Raw genomic sequence first — 24,479 nt, 5'->3', positions numbered from 1 at the left:
GTACAAAAATGGAGGATGGGGATTGTAGTGAAAACCGACGTAGCATTCATGATGCAGTGAAGCGCACCTAATAAAGCATTCACAAGCAGTACATATATAAAGATCAATCACCACCAAGCCTTTGCCTGGAATACAATGTACAGTTTGACTGGATACAATCCACACATTTTTGGGGACGATGATATGTACTACCCTGGGAAACAACCCATTATTGGCTATAAAGAAGGCAGTTATGGGGTAAGGAAATGAGAAGCACGTCTATATACATCATTTAGATGCATTTGTCCGAATATATGTGACATGACTACGTTTCAGTGGCATGTCCTATAATAAGAAAGGCATCCTGCAATGATGGGACTTCTAGTCCTGATTTATTACAGGTTTGCTTCATAAGTGACCATTTCACCGCGTGTCTAAGTTATGAGGAGAAGCTAGCTCAGGAGTGATCAACATAGTGAAAGGGACAATACCGGGTGATCAAAACTAGTGCAAGAGAATAGCAGCCAATCAGATTCAAGCTCTTATTTTTTCAGAGGCCGACATCAAGTTGACTCGTTGCTAGGAGTACGCTAAACTTTTCCATTGCTCTAGTGTTCATTAATCTCCCCATAGTATACTAAAAGCTTAGAGAACATTTGGTGTAATATTGGCTTTTTATAACATTAAATAGTAATATAATATACACAATTAAAATGGCTGAATACTAACAAATTGCCAAAATTATTCTGCAGCTCTGACACATAAGGGTAAAGGGGTAGACAAAAACGTAGTTTCAGCCATGTTCCGCATAGAAATCAACAGAAGCACCTCTATCCTCCACCCTGCAGACTCTGCCAGATAACCCCAAAATCTCAGTCACTCTCTGCAGCATAATGTTGATCAAATGGGGGAAACTCAAAGTAAAATCAATTTCCGTCATCTGTTTCCGTTTGCATCACCATTGATTTCAATAGTGACGGTTTCGCTGCAAATAGTTTCCGTTTGTCTCCATTGTGCAAGGGTTCCGTCGTTTTGACGGAAGCAATACCATAGTCGACTGCGCTGTTGATTCCGTTAAAACGACAGAAGACTTGCACAATGGAGACAAACGGAAACCATTTGCATCGGATCCGTCACATTGAAATCAATGGCGATGCAAACGGAAATCTATGGTTTCCACTAGTTTCAGTTAGGGCTCCGTTCATGGGTTCCCCTGACGGAAAGGTCTAATGACACTTCTGAATGGAGCCCTGACTCTGATGTGAACTAAGCCCTACGTGTGCTCACACTGTTTAGGGCCTCATTCAGACGAGCAATCGTGTCTGTGTTTAACGGTCCGTATTTTGGATGTGACATCCGGAATCCCTGTAAGCACAGTCCAGTAGAACTCCGGGGGGTTGCAGGTGTTTCTCTGCATTTTCAATGTGTTAAACAGAGGCACACTCGCCAGTCTGAATGTGGCCCAAGACAAATCTAATATTGATATACAACCCCTAGAATAGTGAAAACTTCCATATGTTTTAGTAACTTGAAGAGAGTGAAAAATCAGAGCTACACAGTGTGCAAATAAAACTATGAGAGGACAATTCTAACAAATGAAGAGGCTCATGACTATTAAAAATGGAACGTCTCAAGGTGCATTGCTAAAGTAGTCATAGACCTCAACAGATGCACGGCCATGTATTCAATTGTTAGCAAGGTCCGATGTACGGGGTAATCCCAAATACTGGAAGGAAAGCGCAGCGCTCCGGCAAGAAGCAGTGAAACATTGAACTGGAAATACTATGCTGATCACTTAGGGTACTTTCACACGGCTTACTTTTAGTCGTTTTTCAGGTCGTAAACGCCAAAAAAAAACGGAAGCTGAATGCCTCCAAACGTCTGCCCATTGATTTCAATGGAAAAAACTGCGTTTCGTTCCGATGGGGTGTTTATTTACGCGGCAATTTGTAAAAACGGCGCATAAAAACACACCCCGTAAAAAGTAGTTCATGTTTATAAATTATGCCTAGCGGCTCAGATCAACATATATTTATTGTGGATTGTGCGGTCCATGTCTAGTTTCTGACAATGCAGATACCGTAAAAACTAGTGCATGTCACATCTTGAGCCGTTTTTCATTGTCTCAATAGAAAAACCATCTCCAAAAACGGCAGTAAAAAACACATCAAAAAACGCTTGATGCTTTAAAAATGGCTGAAAATCAGAGGCTGTTTTTCGTTGAAATCAGCTCGGTATTTTACGGCCGTTTTTAGTTTGCCGTGTGAACATATCCTTACAATCACAATCCACAGAACTTTACTTACTCTTTTTCAACATCATCACGTCCTTCCCGATTTTCAAAACTCCAGTTATTTCTAAAACCTGCATCTTTCTTGGATTGTGCTCTATCCAAAGCTAAAACAAAGCAGAGTCAATCCATGTCAGAAACAGCATTGATAGATGTAAACACTTAGAAGATTACTGAAATAATACCACATCAGTGCCGGGAATAATAACCCCCATCAGACGCTCATGATGTACTAAAATGATGCCAGGCAATTCATATATGGACTGTAATACAGCACAGATTTCCATGTTAAACAACATTTCTTTGTTCAACATTTTTTCCTCTACATTTAGTGTATACACTTGGAAAAGCTACCGACATATACGACTAACATAGGCAGTGATGGATTCCTAACAGCGGTATCCGTCAACCATTAATTTTTTGGCATCAGTTTAACAGATACGTCATTAAAATACATATCTGTTTAACGGACGCCTGTGATGTATGCCTTAAATAATCATGTGTCACCCAAAGGACACTCTTTTAACCTCTGTTAGGCTAATGGAGCCCTATAGACTAGGGATGTCACGATACCAAAATTTGGACTTCGATACCGATACTTTGTGTAGTATTGCGATTTAGATACCAATTCGATACTTTGCCAACTGTAATAAAAAAAAGTTCTTCCATTTTCTGATGTGAGGCCCGAGGTGCGATGATGAATTTAACCTCCACGTGCCTCACATTAATAGTAATTAACCCCATCATGTTTCTCAGTCATAATGGGTTAATATGTAAGGTACATGATGGGGTTAATTACTATTAATGTGAGGCACATGGAGGTTACATTGATCACACCTCGTGCCCCACAATAAGTGATAGAAAGCAGATTTTATAATATTTTTTTTTACAGCGTACACATCATAAACGAAGCAAAAAAAATTGTTGTGCAAGTTATTGCGGCCGCGCCAATACTGAATGTGTGTATATTTTATGTATTGAGACTTATTTTAATGTTTATTGTAAAAAAGTTTTTTTTTTAAATTTAACATTACTTTATGTTTTTACTTTATTTTTAAACTGTAATGTCCTGGCATATATCTATATGCTGATAGTAATGTACTGGTATATATCTATATGCCAATACATTAGCCTGTGTACTAATAGCACACAGGCAGTTGTTAGGACATACCTAAGTATTCCCTAACAGGAAATATGGTAAGACAGCCCTGGGGTCCTTCAATGGACCCTGGGCTGTCTGCCCATATATGGTATGTCCTTCAATCGCAGGGATTCCTGTGACGGGATCCAAGGGGCGTCCCCCCTTCTCATTTTCACCTGAATGCTGCAGTCCGCTGCGATCGCAGCATTCAGGGGAATAGCGGCGGAGATGAGAGGTTTCTCTGATCTCCGCCGTTATAGAGCGGGGCTGCGGCTGTGTAATACAGTCATTGCCCGGCTCCTGACAGAAAGTTCGCGCGCGGTCAGCATGAGGTGATGCGGCTGGCGCTGCACTAATGAGCGTCGGTTCAGGCACTGAAGACAGAACATGGGGGTGTTTTGCAGTGCGCCCGCCATGTTCTGTCTTCAGTGCCGCCGCTCATTAGTGCAGCGCCGGCCGCATCACATCATCCTGACCCCGCGCACTTCTTATCAGGACTCCGGAGCGGGGCAATGGCTGTGTTACACAGCCGCAGCCCCGCTCTCACACATTCATGTGTTACTATACTTAGCTGTGCGGACGCACAGCTAAGTATCGAAATACATGAAATAACGGTATCGAACCGTTTGGGGATGCAGAGTATCGAAGTTTCGATGCATCGTGCATCCTTACTATAGACACATTTATTGTGTACACTAAACATAGGGCAAAAACATGAAATTCCATAAGGAATTGCTAATGTATGAAGCCTGTCTGTCTAGCAGCACGTATGGACATTGATGGAGTTCCACATATTTTCTGGCAAGGGAATACATTGAAGTACCGTACATTGAAATAAATTACCTGCAATGCACTATGCCTTCCCAGCTGCTATCTTCTCCCAGGAAGCTGGGGTCGGAAGTACAGCAGGAGCATATGAATACATAGTTGCAAAAAAAAGTAAGTGAACCCATTGCAATTACCTGGACTTCTGCAGTGAATACTAATAAAATGTGTCCTGATTGTTATAGACAAACACAATGTAACTAAACTAATAATACAAAGAATTGTACTGTTCATGTTCATTGTGTAAACATCCACACTGCAGGGAGAAAATGTAAGGCCTCATGCACACAACCGTAGCCATGTGTACGGCCGTGATTTTCAGGTTGGCTGGCCACAGAGAGTCAGCCGCAAGCCGCCCCCGCACATAGCCCGCGTCCATTATTTTCAATGAGCCCGGACCGCAGAACACGGCCGTAATAAGGCATGCCCGTTCTTTCTGCGGTCCGGGCTCCTGGGCCATGCACGGACCGTGGAATCCACAGTCGTGTGCATGGCCCCATTCATTCAGGAATGAATGGGGCCGCAATTCTCCCGTGGATTTTCTGGGGAATTGCGGCCGCAAAAGCACGTTCGTGTGCATGGGGCCTAAGTGAATCCTTGAATTTAATAAGCTGTAGATCCCCTTTAGCAGCAATGACCTCCACCACGTTTCCTGTCGCTGCAAATAAGATTTGCACAAAGTTGAGTAGAAATTTCGGACCATTCCTACCTGCAAACGCGTTTCAGTTCATCAATACCTCTGGGATGGCTTGCGTACACAGCACTCTCCAGGGTATGCCACAGCATCTCAGGTTAAGGTCAAATCACACGTAGCGTAAATATCGTAAATCCACAGCATAATACAATAACAGCAAAGTGGATGAGATTTAAACAAATCTCATCCACACGCTGCGTAAATGCCGAGTGGAAAAAACGCACAGAAATTGAACTGCGGTGCTGATTTTTAATCCACAGCATGTCTATTGTATTTGCATAAACGCTGCTTATTTGTTGCTGGATTTTCCAACTGAAAGGGGAGGTAAAACCTGCAACAAATAGCAGATGTTGCGTTATTTTGTGGCAGAATCGCTGTAATTCCGCCGCATAAAACGCAACTCAGAAAACAAAAATCTTATACTTACCCAGAAGTCTGTGTTTCTTCCTCTAGGCCGGCTTCCTGGGATGACGTCTCATCCCACGTGACCGCTGCAGCCAAACACAGGATGCAGCGGTCCCATGGGATGAAACGTCATCCTAGGGTTGCAGAGCGTCAAGATGTCAGAGGGACGCGTCGCCATGATACGTATCCTTTTTTTCTTCTGTGGAGTTTCCCATAGCGGACATCCCAGTCGGAAAACTGCAGTACAATTTGGTGCGGTTTTTGTCCGGATACGCTGTGTGGTTTTATGCAGCGTATTCGCCCTGAGTGAACATAGCCTTAAGCATCTGACTTGGTCATTCCAAGACACAAATCATCTTTTTTTTTTCCCAATCATTCTTTAGTTGATTTACTTGTGTGCTTGGGTTATTGTCTTGTTGCATCACATAACGTCTCTTCAGCTTGAGGTCATGGACTACTACACTTATATTCTCCTGTAAAATGTTTGGATACACCTTTAAATTCATAGTCCCCTCAATGATCCCAAGGTTGTTAGGCCTTGAGATAGCAAAGCAGCCCCACACCATGATGCTCCCTCCACCAAGCTCCACAGTTGGGACGAGGTTTTGGTGTTGTGTCGCAGTGTTCTTTTTCCTCCAAACATAGTGTTGTGCATTCGTGCTAAAAAGTTCCACTTTTGTCTCATTTGTCCAAGGAACATTTTCCCAGAAACTTTGAGGAACATTCTGGTGGTCTCGGGTGAACATGACACAGGCCACATGTCTTCCATTAACATTAAGGGCTAGTTCACAAAGCGGATTTTAAGTGGCGGATCCCGCCAAAAAATTCCTCTGTGTGAACATACAGTGAACAATTAGGGTGTTTTGGTTTGTGGTGTTTTTTTGGCCATTTTGTGGTCAGTGGCAGTTTTTTCAAAACGCAGCATTCTCTGGGTACAGCATTTTTTGGGCGTATTCCCCATAGGCTTCTCTATAGGTCTATAGGACTTCAAAAAGGCCAGAAAAAAAGCATGCACAAAATGTTATTAAATGAGAACCACCACTAAAAACACCTAAGGCTGGGTTCACACAGAGTTTCTTGACGGGCTTTTTGGCGCGGAAACCGCGCCGCAAAAATCATCAAAGACAGCCCGAAAACGCCTCCCATTGATTTCAATGGGAGGCGGAGGCGTCTTTTTCCCGCAAGCGGTAAAACCGTCTCGCGGGAGAAAGAAGGGACATGCCCTATCTTCGGGCATTTACGCCTCTGACCTCCCATTGACATCATTGGGAGGCAGAGAAAGCGTATTTCGGGGAGTTTTATGCCCGCAGCATTCAAGGGCAAAAAACGCTGCGAAAATCGGCGTGCAGGGAGAGGAAAATCTGCCTCAAACTTCCAAACGGAATTTTGAGGCAGAATTTCCGCCAGCAAAAAACTTTGTGTGAACCCAGCCTAAGGCTATGTTCACACGGAGTATTTTGGGGGAGGAATATCTGCCTCAAAGTTCCAAACGGAATTTTGAGGCAGATATTCCTCCCCCAAAATACTCCGTGTGAACAGCAATTATCGCGCCGTTTTTCGCCCGCGGCCATTGAGCGCCGCGGGCATAAAACACGCTTTCTCCTGCCTCCCATTGAAGTCAATGGGAGGTCGGAGGCGGAAGCGCCCGAAGATAGGGCATGTCGCTTCTTTTTCCCACGAGGCAGTTTTACTGGTCGCGGGAAAAAGACGCCGACGCCTCCCATTGAAATCAATGGGAGGCGTTCTCGGGCCGTTTCTGCCGAGTTTTGCGACGCGGTTTCCGCGTCAAAAAACTCGGCAAAAGACCCCGTGTGAACATAGCCTTAGAGTGATTTTAACAGTACGCCCACCCCTAGGGAGAGTATCAACATTCCTGAATGTTCTCCATTTGTAGACAAAACCTTTCTGGTATTGAATAAATCTGTAAGTATATGGGGGATTCCACCATTCCCATTCACCCCCAAACATTTTCGAAGGTCAATAAGATACAGATATCTCTCGTTAAATTGATCTAGTTGCTTGGATTTTTATTTTAAGAAATGTATCTGACTACTGGCTTTTTTTGAGTTTCAAGATACAGTCCCACATAGCGATGTCAACATGCTTGCGAAATCCTGCTCACTTGCGATGGCCAATGGCTGCATGATTTTGCAGAATAAAATTGGCCACCGCCAGTGAGGGATTCAGACGGATGAGGACCCCAATAAGTGGGACCGGACCTTTGGGCTGAAGATAAAAGACCAAGTAACAATAATGATCTATACTTTTTGACTGACGTTTTCAGGTGACGTCTTTTGAATTGGGCTTCATACACTCTGGTACACTCAGCAGAACAGCAGATCATTAGGCTTCATTCACATCTGCACTAGGACTCCATTCTGGCGTTCTGTCTGAGCTTTCCGTCGGAACAGAGCCCCGACAGACACAAACGGAAACCATAGATTTCCGTTTCCGTAACCATTGATGTCAATGGATCCTGTGCCAATGGTTTTGTCTCCGTTGTGCAAGGGTTCTGTCGTTTTGATGGAATTAATACCGTTGTCTACTACGCTATTCATTCTGACAAAACGACGGAGCCCTTGCACAACAGAGACAAACGGAAACCAATGGTACCGGATCCTTCACCATTGAAATCAATGGTGATGGAAACGGTAGCCTATGATTTCCGTCAGGGCTCCATTCTGTCGGAAACCTCAGACAGAACGTCAGAATAGAGCCCTAATGGTTATGCGAACTAAGCATTAACTGTTCCACTATTGTCTGTGGACATATGTACAGTGAAGGAAATAAGTATTTGATCCCTTGCTGATTTTGTAACTTTGCCCACTGTCAAAGACATGAACAGTCTAGAATTTTTAGTCTAGGTTAATTTTACCAGTGAGAGATAGATTATATTAAAAAAAAAAAATGAAAATCAGTCAAAATTAGATATATTTATTTGCATTGTGCACAGAGAAATAAGTATTTGATCCCTTTGGCAAACAAGACTTAAAGAGGCTCTGTCACCAGATTTTGCAACCCCTATCTGCTATTGCAGCAGATCGGCGCTGCAATGTAGATAACGGTAACGTTTTTATTTTTAAAAAACGAGCATTTTTGGCCAAGTTATGACCATTTTTGTAGTTATGCAAATGAGGCTTGCAAAAGTCCAAGTGGGCGTGTTTAAAAGTAAAAGTCCAAGTGGGCGTGTATTATGTGCGTACATCGGGGCGTTTTTAATACTTTTACTAGCTGGCCGTTCTGATGAGAAGTATCATCCACTTCTCTTCAGAACGCCCAGCTTCTGGCAGTGCAGACACAGCGTGTTCTCGAGAGATCACGCTGTGTCGTCACTCACAGGTCCTGCATCGTGTCGGACACATCGGCACCAGAGGCTACAGATGATTCTGCAGCAGCATCTGCGTTTGCAGGTAAGTAGCTACATCGACTTACCTGCAAACGCCGATGCTGCTGCAGAATCAACTGAAGCCTCTGGTGTTGATGTGTCCGACACGATGCAGGACCTGTGAGTGACGTCACAGATCTGCACTGCCAGAAGCTGGGCGTTCTGAAGAGAAGTGGATGATACTTCTCATCAGAACGGCCAGCTAGTAAAAGTATTAAAAACGCCCCGATGTACGCACATAATACACGCCCACTTGGACTTTTACTTTTAAACACACCCACTTGGACTTTTGCAAGCCTCATTTGCATAACTACAAAAATGGTCATAACTTGGCCAAAAATGCTCGTTTTTTAAAAATAAAAACGTTACTGTAATCTACATTGCAGCGCCTATCTGCTGCAATAGCAGATAGGGGCTGCAAAATCTGGTGACAGAGCCTCTTTAATACTTGGTGGCAAAACCCTTGTTGGCAAGCACAGCAGTCAGACGTTTTTTGTAGTTGATGATGAGGTTTGCACACATGTAAGATGGAAGTTTGGCCCACTCCTCTTTGCAGATCATCTGTAAATCATTAAGATTTCGAGGCTGTCGCTTGGCAACTCGGATCTTCAGCTCCCTCCATAAGTTTTCGATGGGATTAAGGTCTGGAGACTGGCTAGGCCACTCCATGACCTTAATGTGCTTCTTTTTGAGCCACTCTTTTGTTGCCTTGGCTGTATGTTTCGGGTCATTGTCGTGCTGGAAGACCCAGCCACGAGCCATTTTTAATGTCCTGGTGGAGGGAAGGAGGTTGTCACTCAGGATTTGACGGTACATGGCTCCATCCATTCTCCCATTGATGCGGTGAAGTAGTCATGTGCCCTTAGCAGAGAAACACCCCCAAAACATAATGTTTCCACCTCCATGCTTGACAGTGGGGACGGTGTTCTTTCGAGGAAGAGAAATACTGCCTATGACCCAAACACGGCGAGTTGAGTTAATGCCAAAGACCTCAATTTTAGTCTCATCTGACCACAGCACCTTCTCCCAATCACTCTCAGAATCATCCAGATGTTCAATTGCAAACTTCAGACGGGCCTGTACATGTGCCTTCTTGAGCAGGGGGACCTTGCGGGCACTGCAGGATTTTAATCCATTACGGCGTAATGTGTTACCAATGGTTTTCTTGGTGACTGTGGTCCCAGCTGCCTTGAGATCATTAACAAGTTCCCCCGTGTAGTTTTCGGCTGAGCTCTCACCTTCCTCAGGATCAAGGATACCCCACGAGGTGAGATTTTGCATGGAGCCCCAGATCGATGTCGATTGACAGTCATTTTGTATGTCTTCCATTTTCTTACTATTGCACCAACAGTTGTCTCCTTCTCACCCAGCGTCTTACTTATGGTTTTGTAGCCCATTCCAGCCTTGTGCAGGTCTATGATCATGTCACTTACATCCTTAGAAAGCTCTTTGGTCTTGCCCATGTTGTAGAGGTTAGAGTCAGACCGATTAATTGAGTCTGTGGACAGGATTCTTTTATACAGGTGACCATGTAAGACAGCTGTCTTTAATGCAGGCACCAAGTTGATTTGGAGCGTGTAACTGGTCTGCAGGAGGCTGAACTCTTAATGGTTGGTAGGGGATCAAATACTTATTTCTCTGTGCACAATGCAAATAAATATATATAATTTTGACTATGTGATTTTCTTTTTTTTTTTTTATATAATCTATCTCTCACTGGTAAAATTAACCTAGCCTAAAAATTCTAGACTGTTCATGACTTTGACAGTGGGCAAACGTACAAAATCAGAAAAGGGATCAAATACTTATTTCCTTCACTGTACATGCCCTCATTAGAGACTAGAAAGCTTATTTAAAGCTACAGCTATCTTATGTAGATTGCTTAGTATCAGTTTTGCACTGAGATTACTAGTTTCAAGGATTATATGACACAAATGTTATAGTGACAGCTAGGGATGCACGATGCATCGAAACTTCAATACTGTTTCGATACCAAGCACCCCCAAACGGTTCAATACCGTTATTTCATGTATTTCGATACTTAGCTGTGCGGCCGCATAGCTTAGTATTGTAACACATGAATGAATGAGTGGGAAGAGAGAAAAAGAACACACGGCGCCACCTTGTGCAAATCAGTGGGTAAAGAATGAGACGAGAGGGCATGTATCATGCTCACCTAGGTAGGGTTTTCAAAGGCAAGTAAAACCACGGTGCTGCTGCCAGATCCGAGTCGGTATCCCGAGGGGACCGCTTTGTTGAAGGGAATGAAGGAAAAAATTGGATCTTTGCGAGGGCGCTGCTGTGTGGTGGAAATGATAAGAAACCAGGTCCAGGGTATAATGTTCAAGAAGTTTTATTCCAATCAGTGGCTACGCGTTTCAACGCTGAACAAGCGTCTTCCTCAGGCCATGTGAATAATACGTTGACAGCATTTATATAACATGTGAGTTCAAATGGGTTTGAGTGAAAAAACCGCCAAATCTGACGGGGTCAAGGTGCGATCGTGACGTCACACCCGGCTTTTTTTCTCTCTTTCACTCCTCGTGCGTGGTCAACGCACGAGGAGTGAAAGAGAGGAAAAAAAGCCGGGTGTGACGTCACGATCGCACCTTGACCCCGTCAGATTTGGCGGTTTTTTCACTCAAACCCATTTGAACTCACATGTTATATAAATGCTGTCAACGTATTATTCACATGGCCTGAGGAAGACGCTTGTTCAGCGTTGAAACGCGTAGCCACTGATTGGAATAAAACTTCTTGAACATTATACCCTGGACCTGGTTTCTTATTTCCACCACACAGCAGCGCCCTCGCAAAGATCCAATTTTTTCCTTCATTCCCTTCATGAATGAATGAGAGCGGGGCTGCGGCTGTGTGATACAGTCATTGCCTCGCTCTTGAGTCCTGACAAGTGCGCGGGGTCAGGATAATGCGATGCGGCCAGCGCTGCATTAGTGAGCAGCGGCACTGAAGACCGAACATGGCGGGCGCACTGCAAAACACTCCCATGTTTTGTTTTCAGTGGCTGAAATGCCGCTCATTAGTGCAGGGCTGGCCGCATCACCTCATGCTGACCGCGCATGCACTTACAGTCAGGAGCGGGGCCATGACTGTATTACACAGCCGTAGCCCCGCTCTATAACGGAGATCAGAGAAACCTCATCTCCGCCGTTATTCCCCTGAATGCTGCGATGAAAGCGGACTGCAGCATTCTGGAGAAAATGAGAAGGGGGGATGCCTCTGGAATTCCTGTGACGCGATCGAGGGCCATACCATATATGGGCAGACAGCCCAGGGTCCATTGAAGGACCCCACGGCTGTCCTACCATATTTCCTGTTAGGGCATACTTATTTATGTCCTAACAACTGCCTGTGTACTATCAGTACACAGGCAAATGAACTGGCATATATCTGATATATGCCAGTACATTAAAGTTTAAAAATAGAGTAAAAACAAAGTAATATTAAATTTAAAAAAATACACATACTCCTTTTTTTTTTACAATAAACATTAAAATAAGTCTCAATACATAAAATATACACATATTAGATATTGGCGCGGCCGTAATAACCTGCACAACAATTTTTTTGCGTCATTTATGATGTGTACGCTGAAAAAAAAAAAAAAACTTCTTTCACTTATTAATGTGAGGCACGAGGTGTGAATGAATTTAACCTCCATGTGCCTCACACTAATAGTAATTAAATCCATCATGTACCTCACACATTAACCCATTATGACTGAGAAACATAATGGGGTTAATTACTATTAGTGCGAGGCACATTCAAAATTCATCATCACACCTCGCGCCTCACATCAGAAAATGGAAGAACTTTTTTTTTTATTACTGTTGGCAAAGTATAGTTTTGGTATCTAAATCGCAATACTACACAAAGTATCGGTATCGAAGTCCAAATTCTGGTCTCGTGACATCCCTAGTGACAGCTCCACAAGGCAAACAACTCTTTGGCATCATTCACATTTTACATTGATTTATTCATCTTGTACTGTTCTGTAGTTACACCTCTCATTATAGTCTAGAGCTGTATTCAGAATTCTGCAGGCGTCAGAGCGAAAATCTTCCAGTGTGCAGAGTTCGTTTTTGGGGACTTGCATTCTGGGAAGACTTCATGTCCATACACCGGGCATCTGATGTAAGAAAAGCTAAAGCTGCAAAAAAACAGATAAACGTTGGTGGATTCACCAACAATCTAACCTTAGAAGGGGCATCCAAACTGTCCCCAGTGGAAGACGTGGAGGGGGGGTCAAGGATGGGGCATGCTGGACTTCAACATCCCCTAATCCTTTGTTGTCCAGGAAGCCGCTACCAACATTTAATATAAAGTGGGCATATCTGCAGAACCTACATGTAATATATAGTGGCCATAGCTGCAGAGCCTACATATAATAACCAGTGGGTATAGCTACAGAACAAATATATTATATACAGTAGACATAGCTTGTGAAAATTGCTGCAGAAAATACATATGATATATAGTAGGCATAGCTGCAGAGTATACATATAATATATAGTGGACATATCAGCAGAGATTGCTGCAGAGCATACAGTGGGCAAATCTGCAGAGTATACATATAATATATAGCAAACATAGCTGCAGAGCCTACGTATAATATATAGTAAACATAGCTGCAGAGCCTACGTATAATATATAGTAAACATAGCTACAGAGCCTACGTATATTATATATAGTAAACATAGCGGCAGAGTCCACATATAATATATAGTAAACATAGCGGCAGAGTCCACATATAATATATAGTAAACATAGCGGCAGAGTCCACATATATAGTAAACATAGCGGCAGAGTCCACGTATAATATATAGTAAACATAGCGGCAGAGTCCACATATATAGTAAACATAGCGGCAGAGTCCACGTATAATATATAGTAAACATAGCGGCAGAGTCCACATATAATATATAGTAAACATAGCGGCAGAGTCCACATATAATATATAGTAAACATAGCTGCAGAGCCTACGTATAATCTATAGTAAACATAGCGGCAGAGTCCACATATAATATATAGTAAACGTAGCTCACATATAATATATAGTAAACATAGCGGCAGAGCCTACGTATAATATATAGTAAATATAGCGGCAGAGTCCACATATAATATATAGTAAACATAGCGGCAGAGTCCACATATAATATATAGTAAACATAGCTGCAGAGCCTACGTATAATCTATAGTAAACATAGCGGCAGAGTCCACATATAATATATAGTAAACGTAGCTCACATATAATATATAGTAAACATAGCGGCAGAGCCTACGTATAATATATAGTAAATATAGCGGCAGAGTCCACATATAATATATAGTAAACATAGCGGCAGAGACCACATATAATATAAAGTAAACATAGCGGCAGAGCCCACATATAATATATAGTAAACATAGCGGCAGAGCCCACATATAATATATAGTAAACATAGCGGCAGAGCCCACATATAATATATAGTAAACATAGCTGCAGAGCCTACGTATAATATATAGTAAACATAGCGGCAGAGTCTACGTATAATATATTGTAAACATAGCTGCAGAGCCTACGTATAATATATAGTAAACATAGCGGCAGAGCCTACGTATAATATATAGTAAACATAGCTGCAGAGCCTACGTATAATATATGGTAAACATAGCGGCAGAGTCTACATATAATATATAGTAAACATAGCTGCAGAGCCTACGTATAATATATAGTAAACATAGCGGCAGAGCCTACGTATAATATATAGTAAACATAGCTGCAGAGCCTACGTATAATCTATAGTAAACATAGCGGCAGAGTCCACATATAATATATAGTAAACGTAGCTCACATATAATATATAGTAAACATAGCTGCAGAGCCTACGTATAATATATAGTAAACATAGCGGCAGAGCCTACGTATAATATATAGTAAACATAGCGGCAGAGCCCACATATAATATATAGTAAACATAGCTGCAGAGCCTACGTATAATATATAGTAAACATAGCTGCAGAGCCTACGTATAATCTATAGTAAACATAGCTGCAGAGCCTACGTATAATATATAGTAAACATAGCTGCAGAGCCTACGTATAATCTATAGTAAACATAGCTGCAGAGACACATATAATATATAGTAAACATAGCTGCAGAGCCTACGTATAATATATAGTAAACATAGCTGCAGAGCCTACGTATAATCTATAGTAAACATAGCTGCAGAGACACATATAATATATAGTAAACATAGCGGCAGAGTCTACATTTAACCCCTTAATGACCAGCCTATTTTAAACCTTAATGACCAAGCCATTTTTTACGTTTTTCCATCGTCGCATTCCAAGAGCTATAACCTTTTTATCTTTGCGTCGACATAGCTGTATAAGGTCTTGTTTTTTGCGGGACAAGTTGTACTTTTTAATAGCACCATTTTGGGGGACATATTATTTATTAATTAACTTTTATTAACTTTTTTTGGGGGGGGGGAATAGAAAAAAACCTGAAATTTCGCCACTCTTTTTCGCGTCTTAAATCAACGGCATTTACCGTGTGATATAAATAACAGTAATAACTTTATTCAGCGGGTAGTTACGATTGCAACGATACCAAATTTATATAGTTTTTGTATGTTTTACTACTTTTACACAGTAAAAACGCTTTTTTTTCAAAATTATTTGTTTTTGTGTCTCCATATTTGAAGAGCCGTAACGTTTTTATTTTTTCGCCGATGCGGTTGTATGAGGGCTTTTTTTTTGCGGGAAGACTTGTAGTTTTTATTGGTACCATTTTTGAGTAGATGTGACTTTTTGATCACTTTTTATCAGGATTCACAGAAAACAGCAATTTTTCCATAGTTTTTTATTAAATTTTTTACGGCGTTCACCGTGCGGGTTAAATAATGTAATACATTTATAGTCGGGGTCGTTACGGACGCGGCGATACCAAATATGTGGAACTTTTTTACTTTATTTTGTTTTTTTAATAGTAAAGCATTTTGTAAGGGGAAAAGCTGGGTTTTAATTTTTTTTTTTCACTTTTTTTTTAAAATTAACTTTATTAAACTTTTTTTTTTACTAGTCCCATTAGGGGACTTTAATATGCGATTCTCCGATCGATATTGTAATACACTGCAATACTTTTGTATTGCAGTGTATTACTGCCTGTCCGTTTAAAACGGACAGGCATCTGCTAGGTCATTCCTCCGGCATGATCTAGCAGGCATTCGCTCCAGGCAGACATGGGGGCCTTTATTAGGCCCCCGGCTGCCATTGGAGACACAGACACTCGGCGATCGTATCGCCGGGTGTCGGTGGGAGAGAGAGGGAGCTCCCTCCCGCTCTCCAAAACCACTCAGATGCGATGCACGCTATTGCGCACCGCATCTGAAGGGTTAAACGGGTGAGATCGATACTAATATCGATCTCACCCGGCAGAGCAGGGACGCCCCCAGCCCTCAGCTGCCCCTAGCAGCTGAGAGCAGGGAGATTTGACGCTCCCTGCTCTGTTTACGTTATCCTGATGCAGTTCCGTAAAAAGGCTTATGCATCAGAATAAAGCCGCCGTTAAAAGGCGTATTGGCGGTCACTAACGAGTTAATATATAGTAAACATAGCGGCAGAGCCTACATATAATATATAGTAAACATAGCGCGGCAGAGCCCACATATAATATATAGTAAACATAGCGGCAGAGTCCACATATAATATATAGTAAACATAGCGGCAGAGCCTACGTATAATATATAGTAAACATAGCTGCAGAGTCCACCTATAATATATAGTAAACATAGCGGCAGAGCCCACATATAATATATAGTAAACATAGAGGCAGAGTCCACATATAATATATAGTAAACATAGCTGCAGAGCCTACATAGAATATATAGTAAACATAGCGGCAGAGTCTACATTCAATATATAGTAAACATAGCGGCAGAGCCTACATATAATATATAGTAAACGTAGCTCACATATAATATATAGTAAACGTAGTGGCAGAGTCCACATATAATATATAGTAAACATAGCGGCAGAGTCTACATTCAATATATAGTAAACATAGCGGCAGAGACTACATATAATATACAGTAAACGTAGCTCACATATAATATATAGTAAACATAGCTGCAGAGCCCACATAGAATATATAGTAAACATAGAGGCAGAGTCCACATATAATATATAGTAAACATAGCAGCAGAGCCCACATATAATATATAGTAAACATAGAGGCAGAGTCCACATATAATATATAGTAAACATAGCTGCAGAGCCTACATATAATATATAGTAAACATAGCGGCAGAGTCTACATTCAATATATAGTAAACATAGCGGCAGAGCCTACATATAATATATAGTAAACGTAGCTCACATATAATATATAGTAAACGTAGTGGCAGAGTCCACATATAATATATAGTAAACATAGCGGCAGAGTCTACATTCAATATATAGTAAACATAGCGGCAGAGACTACATATAATATACAGTAAACGTAGCTCACATATAATATATAGTAAACATAGCTGCAGAGCCCACATAGAATATATAGTAAACATAGAGGCAGAGTCCACATATAATATATAGTAAACATAGCTGCAGAGCCTACATATAATATATAGTAAACATAGCGGCAGAGCCTACATATAATATATAGTAAACATAGCGGCAGAGCCCACATATAATATATAGTAAACATAGAGGCAGAGCCCACATATAATATATAGTAAACATAGCTGCAGAGCCCACATATAATATATAGTAAACGTAGCAGCAGAGTCTACATATAATATATAGTGGACATATCTGCAGAGCATACATATAATATATAGTAAACGTAGCAGCAGAGTCTACATATAATATATAGTAAACATAGTGGCAGAGCCCACATATAATATATAGTAAACATAGCTGCAGAGCCCACATATAATATATAGTAAACATAGCAGCAGAGTCCACATATAATATATAGTAAACATAGCGGCAGAGTCTACATATAATATATAGTGGACATATCTGCAGAGCATACATATAATATATAGTGGACATATCTGCAGGGCATACATATAATATATAGTAAACGTAGCGGCAGAGTCTACATATAATATATAGTAAACATAGTGGCAGAGCCCACATATAATATATAGTAAACATAGCTGCAGAGCCCACATATAATATATAGTAAACATAGCAGCAGAGTCTACATATAATATATAGTGGACATATCTGCAGAGCATACATATAATATATAGTGGACATATCTGCAGGGCATACATATAATATATAGTGGACATATCTGCAGAGCATACATATAATATATAGTAAACGTAGCGGCAGAGTCTACATATAATATATAGTAAACATAGCGGCAGAGCCCACATATAATATATAGTGGACATATCTGCAGAGCCTACATAAAATATATAGTGGACATATCTGCAGAGCCTACATAAAATATATAGTGGACATATCTGCAGAGTCTATATATACTATATAGTGGACATATCTGCAGAGCCTACATATAATATATATTTGGCATAGCTACACAGTCTACATATAATATATAGTGGACATAGCTACACAGTCTACATATAATATATAGTGGACATAGCTACAACGTCTACATATAATATATAGTGGACATATCTGCAGAGCCTACATATAATATATAGTGGACATATCTGCAGAGCCTACATATAATATATAGTGGACATATCTGCAGAGCATACATATAATATATAGTGGACATATCTGCAGGGCATACATATAATATATAGTGGATATATCTATACAGTCTACATATAATATATGGTGGACATATCTGCAGAGCATACATATAATATATAGTGGACATATCTGCAGGGCATACATATAATATATAGTGGACATATCTGCAGAGCATACATATAATATATAGTGGACATATCTGCAGAGCCTACATATAATATATAGTGGACATATCTGCAGAGCCTACATATAATATATAGTGGACACAGCTACACAGTCTACATATAATATATAGTGGACATATCTGCAGAGCCTACATATAATATATAGTGGACATATCTGCAGAGCCTACATATAATATATAGTGGACATAGCTATACAGTCTACATATAATATATGGTGGACATATCTGCAGAGCATGCATATAATATATAGTGGACATAGCTATACAGCCTACATATAATATATAGTGGACATTGCTACACAGTCTACATATACTATATAGTGGACATATCTGCAGAACCTACATATACTATATAGTGGACACATCTGCAGAGCATACATATAATATATAGTGGACATATCTGCAGAGCCTACGTATAATATATAGTGGACATATCTGCAGAGCCTACATATAATATATAGTGGATATAGCTACACAGTCTACATATACTATATAGTGGACATAGCTACACAGTCTACATATACTATATAGTGGACATATCTGCAGGGCATACATATAATATATAGTGGACATATCTTTACAGTCTACATATAATATATGGTGGAAATATCTTCAGAGCATACACATAATATATAGTGGACATAGCTATACAGTCTACATATAATAGTGGACATATCTGCAGAGCATACATATAATATATAGTGGACATATCTGCAGAGCCTACATATAATATATAGTGGACATATCTGCAGAGCCTACATATACTATATAGTGGACATAGCTACACAGTCTACATATACTATATAGTGGACATAGCTATACAGTCTACATATAATATATAGTGGACATATCTGCAGAGCATACATATAATATATAGTGGACATATCTGCAGAGCATACATATAATATATAGTGGACATATCTGCAGAGTATACATATAATATATAGTGGACATATCTGCAGAGCATACATATAATATATAGTGGACATATCTGCAGAGCATACATATAATATATAGTGGACATATCTGCAGAGCCTACATATAATATATAGTGGACATATCTGCAGAGCATACATATAATATATAGTGGACATATCTGCAGAGCATACATATAATATATAGTGGACATATCTGCAGAGCATACATATAATATATAGTGGACATATCTGCAGAGTATACATATAATATATAGTGTACATATCTGCAGAGTATACATATAATATATAGTGGACATATCTGCAGAGCATACATATAATATATAGTGGACATATCTGCAGAGCATACATATAATATATAGTGGACATATCTATACAGTCTACATATAATATATGGTGGACATATCTGCAGAGCATACATATAATATATAGTGAACATATCTGCAGAGTATACATATAATATATAGTGGACATATCTGCAGAGCAAACATATAATATATAGTGGACATATCCATACAGTCTACATATAATATATAGTGGACATATCTGCAGAGCCTACATATAATATATAGTGGACATATCTATAGTCTACATATAATATAGTGGACATATCTATACAGTCTACATATAATATATAGTGGACATATCTATACAGTCTACATATAATATATAGTGGACATATCTATACAGTCTACATATAATATATAGTGGACATATCTGCAGAGCCTACATATAATATATAGTGGACATAGCTACACAGTCTACATATAATATATAGTGGACATATTGATACAGTCTACATATAATATATAGTGGACATATCTGCAGTCTACATATAATATATAGTGGACATATTGATACAGTCTACATATAATATATAGTGGACATATCTGCAGTCTACATATAATATATAGTGGACATATCTGCAGAGCCTACAAATAATATATAGTGGACATATCTGCAGAGCCTACATATAATATATAGTGGACATATCTATACAGTCTACATATAATATATAGTGGACATAGCTACAGTCTACATATAATATATAGTGGACATAGCTACAGTCTACATATAATATATAGTGGACATATCTGCAGAGCCTACATATAATATATAGTGGACATATCTATACAGTCTACATATAATATATAGTGGACATAGCTACAGTCTACATATAATATATAGTGGACATATCTACAGTCTACATATAATATATAGTGGACATATCTGCAGAGCCTACATATAATATATAGTGGACATATCTATAGTCTACATATAATATAGTGGACATATCTATAAAGTCTACATATAATATATAGTGGACATATCTGCAGAGCCTACATATAATATATAGTGGACATATCTATACAGTCTACATATAATATATAGTGGACATAGCTACACAGTCTACATATACTATATAGTGGACATATCTGCAGGGAATACATATAATATATAGGGGACATATCTATACAGTCTACATATAATATATAGTGGACATATCTATACAGTCTACATATAATATATAGTGGACATATCTATAAAGTCTACATATAATATATAGTGGACATATCTATACAGTCTACATATAATATATAGTGGACATATCTGCATAGTCTACATATAATATATAGTGGACATATTTGCAGAGCCTACATATAATATATAGTGGACATATCTATACAGTCTACATATAATATATAGTGGACATAGCTACAGTCTACATATAATATATAGTGTACATATCTGCAGAGCCTACATATAATATATAGTGGACATATCTATACAGTCTACATATAATATATAGTGGACATATCTGCAGAGCCTACATATAATATATAGTGGACATATCTATAGTCTACATATAATATAGTGGACATATCTATACAGTCTACATATAATATATAGTGGACATATCTACAGTCTACATATAATATATAGTGGACATATCTGCAGAGCCTACATATAATATATAGTGGACATATCTATAGTCTACATATAATATAGTGGACATATCTATAAAGTCTACATATAATATATAGTGGACATATCTGCAGAGCCTACATATAATATATAGTGGACATATCTATACAGTCTACATATAATATATAGTGGACATATCTACACAGTCTACATATAATATATAGTGGACATATCTGCAGAGCCTACATATAATATATAGTGGACATATCTGCAGAGCCTACATATAATATATAGTGGACATATCTATACAGTCTACATATAATATATAGTGGACATATCTATAAAGTCTACATATAATATATAGTGGACATATCTATACAGTCTACATATAATATATAGTGGACATATCTGCATAGTCTACATATAATATATAGTGGACATATCTATACAGTCTACATATAATATATAGTGGACATAGCTACACAGTCTACATATTCTATATAGTGGACATATCTGCAGGGAATACATATAATATATAGTGGACATATCTATACAGTCTACATATAATATATAGTGGACATATCTGCAGAGCCTACATATAATATATAGTGGACGTATCTATGCAGTCTACATATAAGATATAGTGGACATAGCTACAGTCTACATATAATATATAGTGGACATATCTGCAGAGCCTACATATAATATATTGTGGACATATCTATACAGTCTACATATAATATATAGTGGACATAGCTACACAGTCTACATATACTATATAGTGGACATATCTGCAAGGAATACATATAATATATAGGAGACATATCTATACAGTCTACATATAATATATAGTGGACATATCTGCAGAGCCTACATATAATATATAGTGGACATATTGATACAGTCTACATATAATATATAGTGGACATATCTGCAGAGCCTACATATAATATATAGTGGACATATCTATATAGTCTACATATAATATATAGTGGACATATCTGCAGAGCCTACATATAATATATAGTGGACATATCTATACAGTCTACATATAATATATAGTGGACATAGCTACAGTCTACATATAATATATAGTGTACATATCTGCAGAGCCTACATATAATATATAGTGGACATATCTGCAGAGCCTACATATAATACATAGTGGACATATCTGCAGAGCCTACATATAATATATAGTGGACATAGCTGCAGAGCCTACATATAATATATAGTGGACATATCTGCAGAGCCTACATATAATATATAGTGGACATATCTGCAGAGCCTACATATAATATATAGTGGACATATTGATACAGTCTACATATAATATATAGTGTACATATCTGCAGAGCCTACATATAATATATAGTGGACATAGCTACACAGTCTACATATAATATATAGTGGACATATCTGCAGAGCCTACATATAATATATAGTGGACATATCTATACAGTCTACATATAATATAGAGTGGACATAGCTACACAGTCTACATATACTATATAGTGGACATATCTGCAAGGAATACATATAATATATAAGGGACATATCTATACAGTCTACATATAATATATAGTGGACATATCTGCAGAGCCTACATATAATATATAGTGGACATATTGATACAGTCTACATATAATATATAGTGGACATATCTGCAGAGCCTACATATAATATATAGTGGACATATCTATATAGTCTACATATAATATATAGTGGACATATCTGCAGAGCCTACATATAATATATAGTGGACATATCTATACAGTCTACATATAATATATAGTGGACATAGCTACAGTCTACATATAATATATAGTGTACATATCTGCAGAGCCTACATATAATATATAGTGGACATATCTGCAGAGCCTACATATAATATATAGTGGACATATCTGCAGAGCCTACATATAATATATAGTGGACATAGCTGCAGAGCCTACATATAATATATAGTGGACATATCTGCAGAGCCTACATATAATATATAGTGGACATATCTGCAGAGCCTACATATAATATATAGTGGACATAGCTACACAGTCTATATATAATATATAGTGGACATATTGATACAGTCTACATATAATATATAGTGTACATATCTGCAGAGCCTACATATAATATATAGTGGACATAGCTACACAGTCTACATATAATATATAGTGGACATATCTGCAGAGCCTACATATAATATATAGTGGACATATCTATACAGTCTACATATAATATAGAGTGGACATAGCTACACAGTCTACATATACTATATAGTGGACATATCTGCAAGGAATACATATAATATATAGGGGACATATCTATACAGTCTACATATAATATATAGTGGACATATCTGCAGAGCCTACATATAATATATAGTGGACATATTGATACAGTCTACATATAATATATAGTGGACATATCTGCAGAGCCTACATATAATATATAGTGGACATATCTATATAGTCTACATATAATATATAGTGGACATATCTATAAAGTCTACATATAATATATAGTGGACATATCTGCAGAGCCTACATATAATATATAGTGGACATATCTATACAGTCTACATATAATATATAGTGGACATAGCTACAGTCTACATATAATATATAGTGTACATATCTGCAGAGCCTACATATAATATATAGTGGACATATCTGCAGAGCCTACATATAATATATAGTGGACATATCTGCAGAGCCTACATATAATATATAGTGGACATAGCTGCAGAGCCTACATATAATATATAGTGGACATATCTGCAGAGCCTACATATAATATATAGTGGACATAGCTACACTGTCTACATATAATATATAGTGGACATATCTGCAGAGCCTACATATAATATATAGTGGACATATCTGCAGAGCCTACATATAATATATAGTGGACATAGCTGCAGAGCCTACATATAATATATAGTGGACATATCTGCAGAGTATACATATAATAT

At 38.7% G+C, this 24,479-nt stretch overlaps 1 protein-coding gene across 4 annotated transcripts in view; it reads right to left on the bottom strand.

The window, feature by feature from the left end:
- The window catches only part of SENP6 (SUMO specific peptidase 6), a 123,445-nt gene that overhangs the window by 91,655 nt on the left and 7,311 nt on the right, over positions 1 to 24,479 (bottom strand). For all 4 annotated transcript variants that reach the window (XM_075862040.1, XM_075862039.1, XM_075862041.1 and 1 more), the window contains exon 2: positions 2,286 to 2,376. In XM_075862040.1, coding sequence (XP_075718155.1) covers positions 2,286 to 2,376 — 91 coding nt within the window. The remainder of the gene's footprint in view (positions 1 to 2,285; positions 2,377 to 24,479) is intronic.

This window comes from Rhinoderma darwinii, chromosome 4 (assembly GCF_050947455.1).
Source record: "Rhinoderma darwinii isolate aRhiDar2 chromosome 4, aRhiDar2.hap1, whole genome shotgun sequence".
In the NCBI taxonomy this organism is placed as follows: domain Eukaryota; kingdom Metazoa; phylum Chordata; class Amphibia; order Anura; family Rhinodermatidae; genus Rhinoderma; species Rhinoderma darwinii.
The sequence above is the reverse complement of the archived record's forward strand: the minus strand, read 5'-3'. Positions and strand labels throughout refer to the sequence as shown.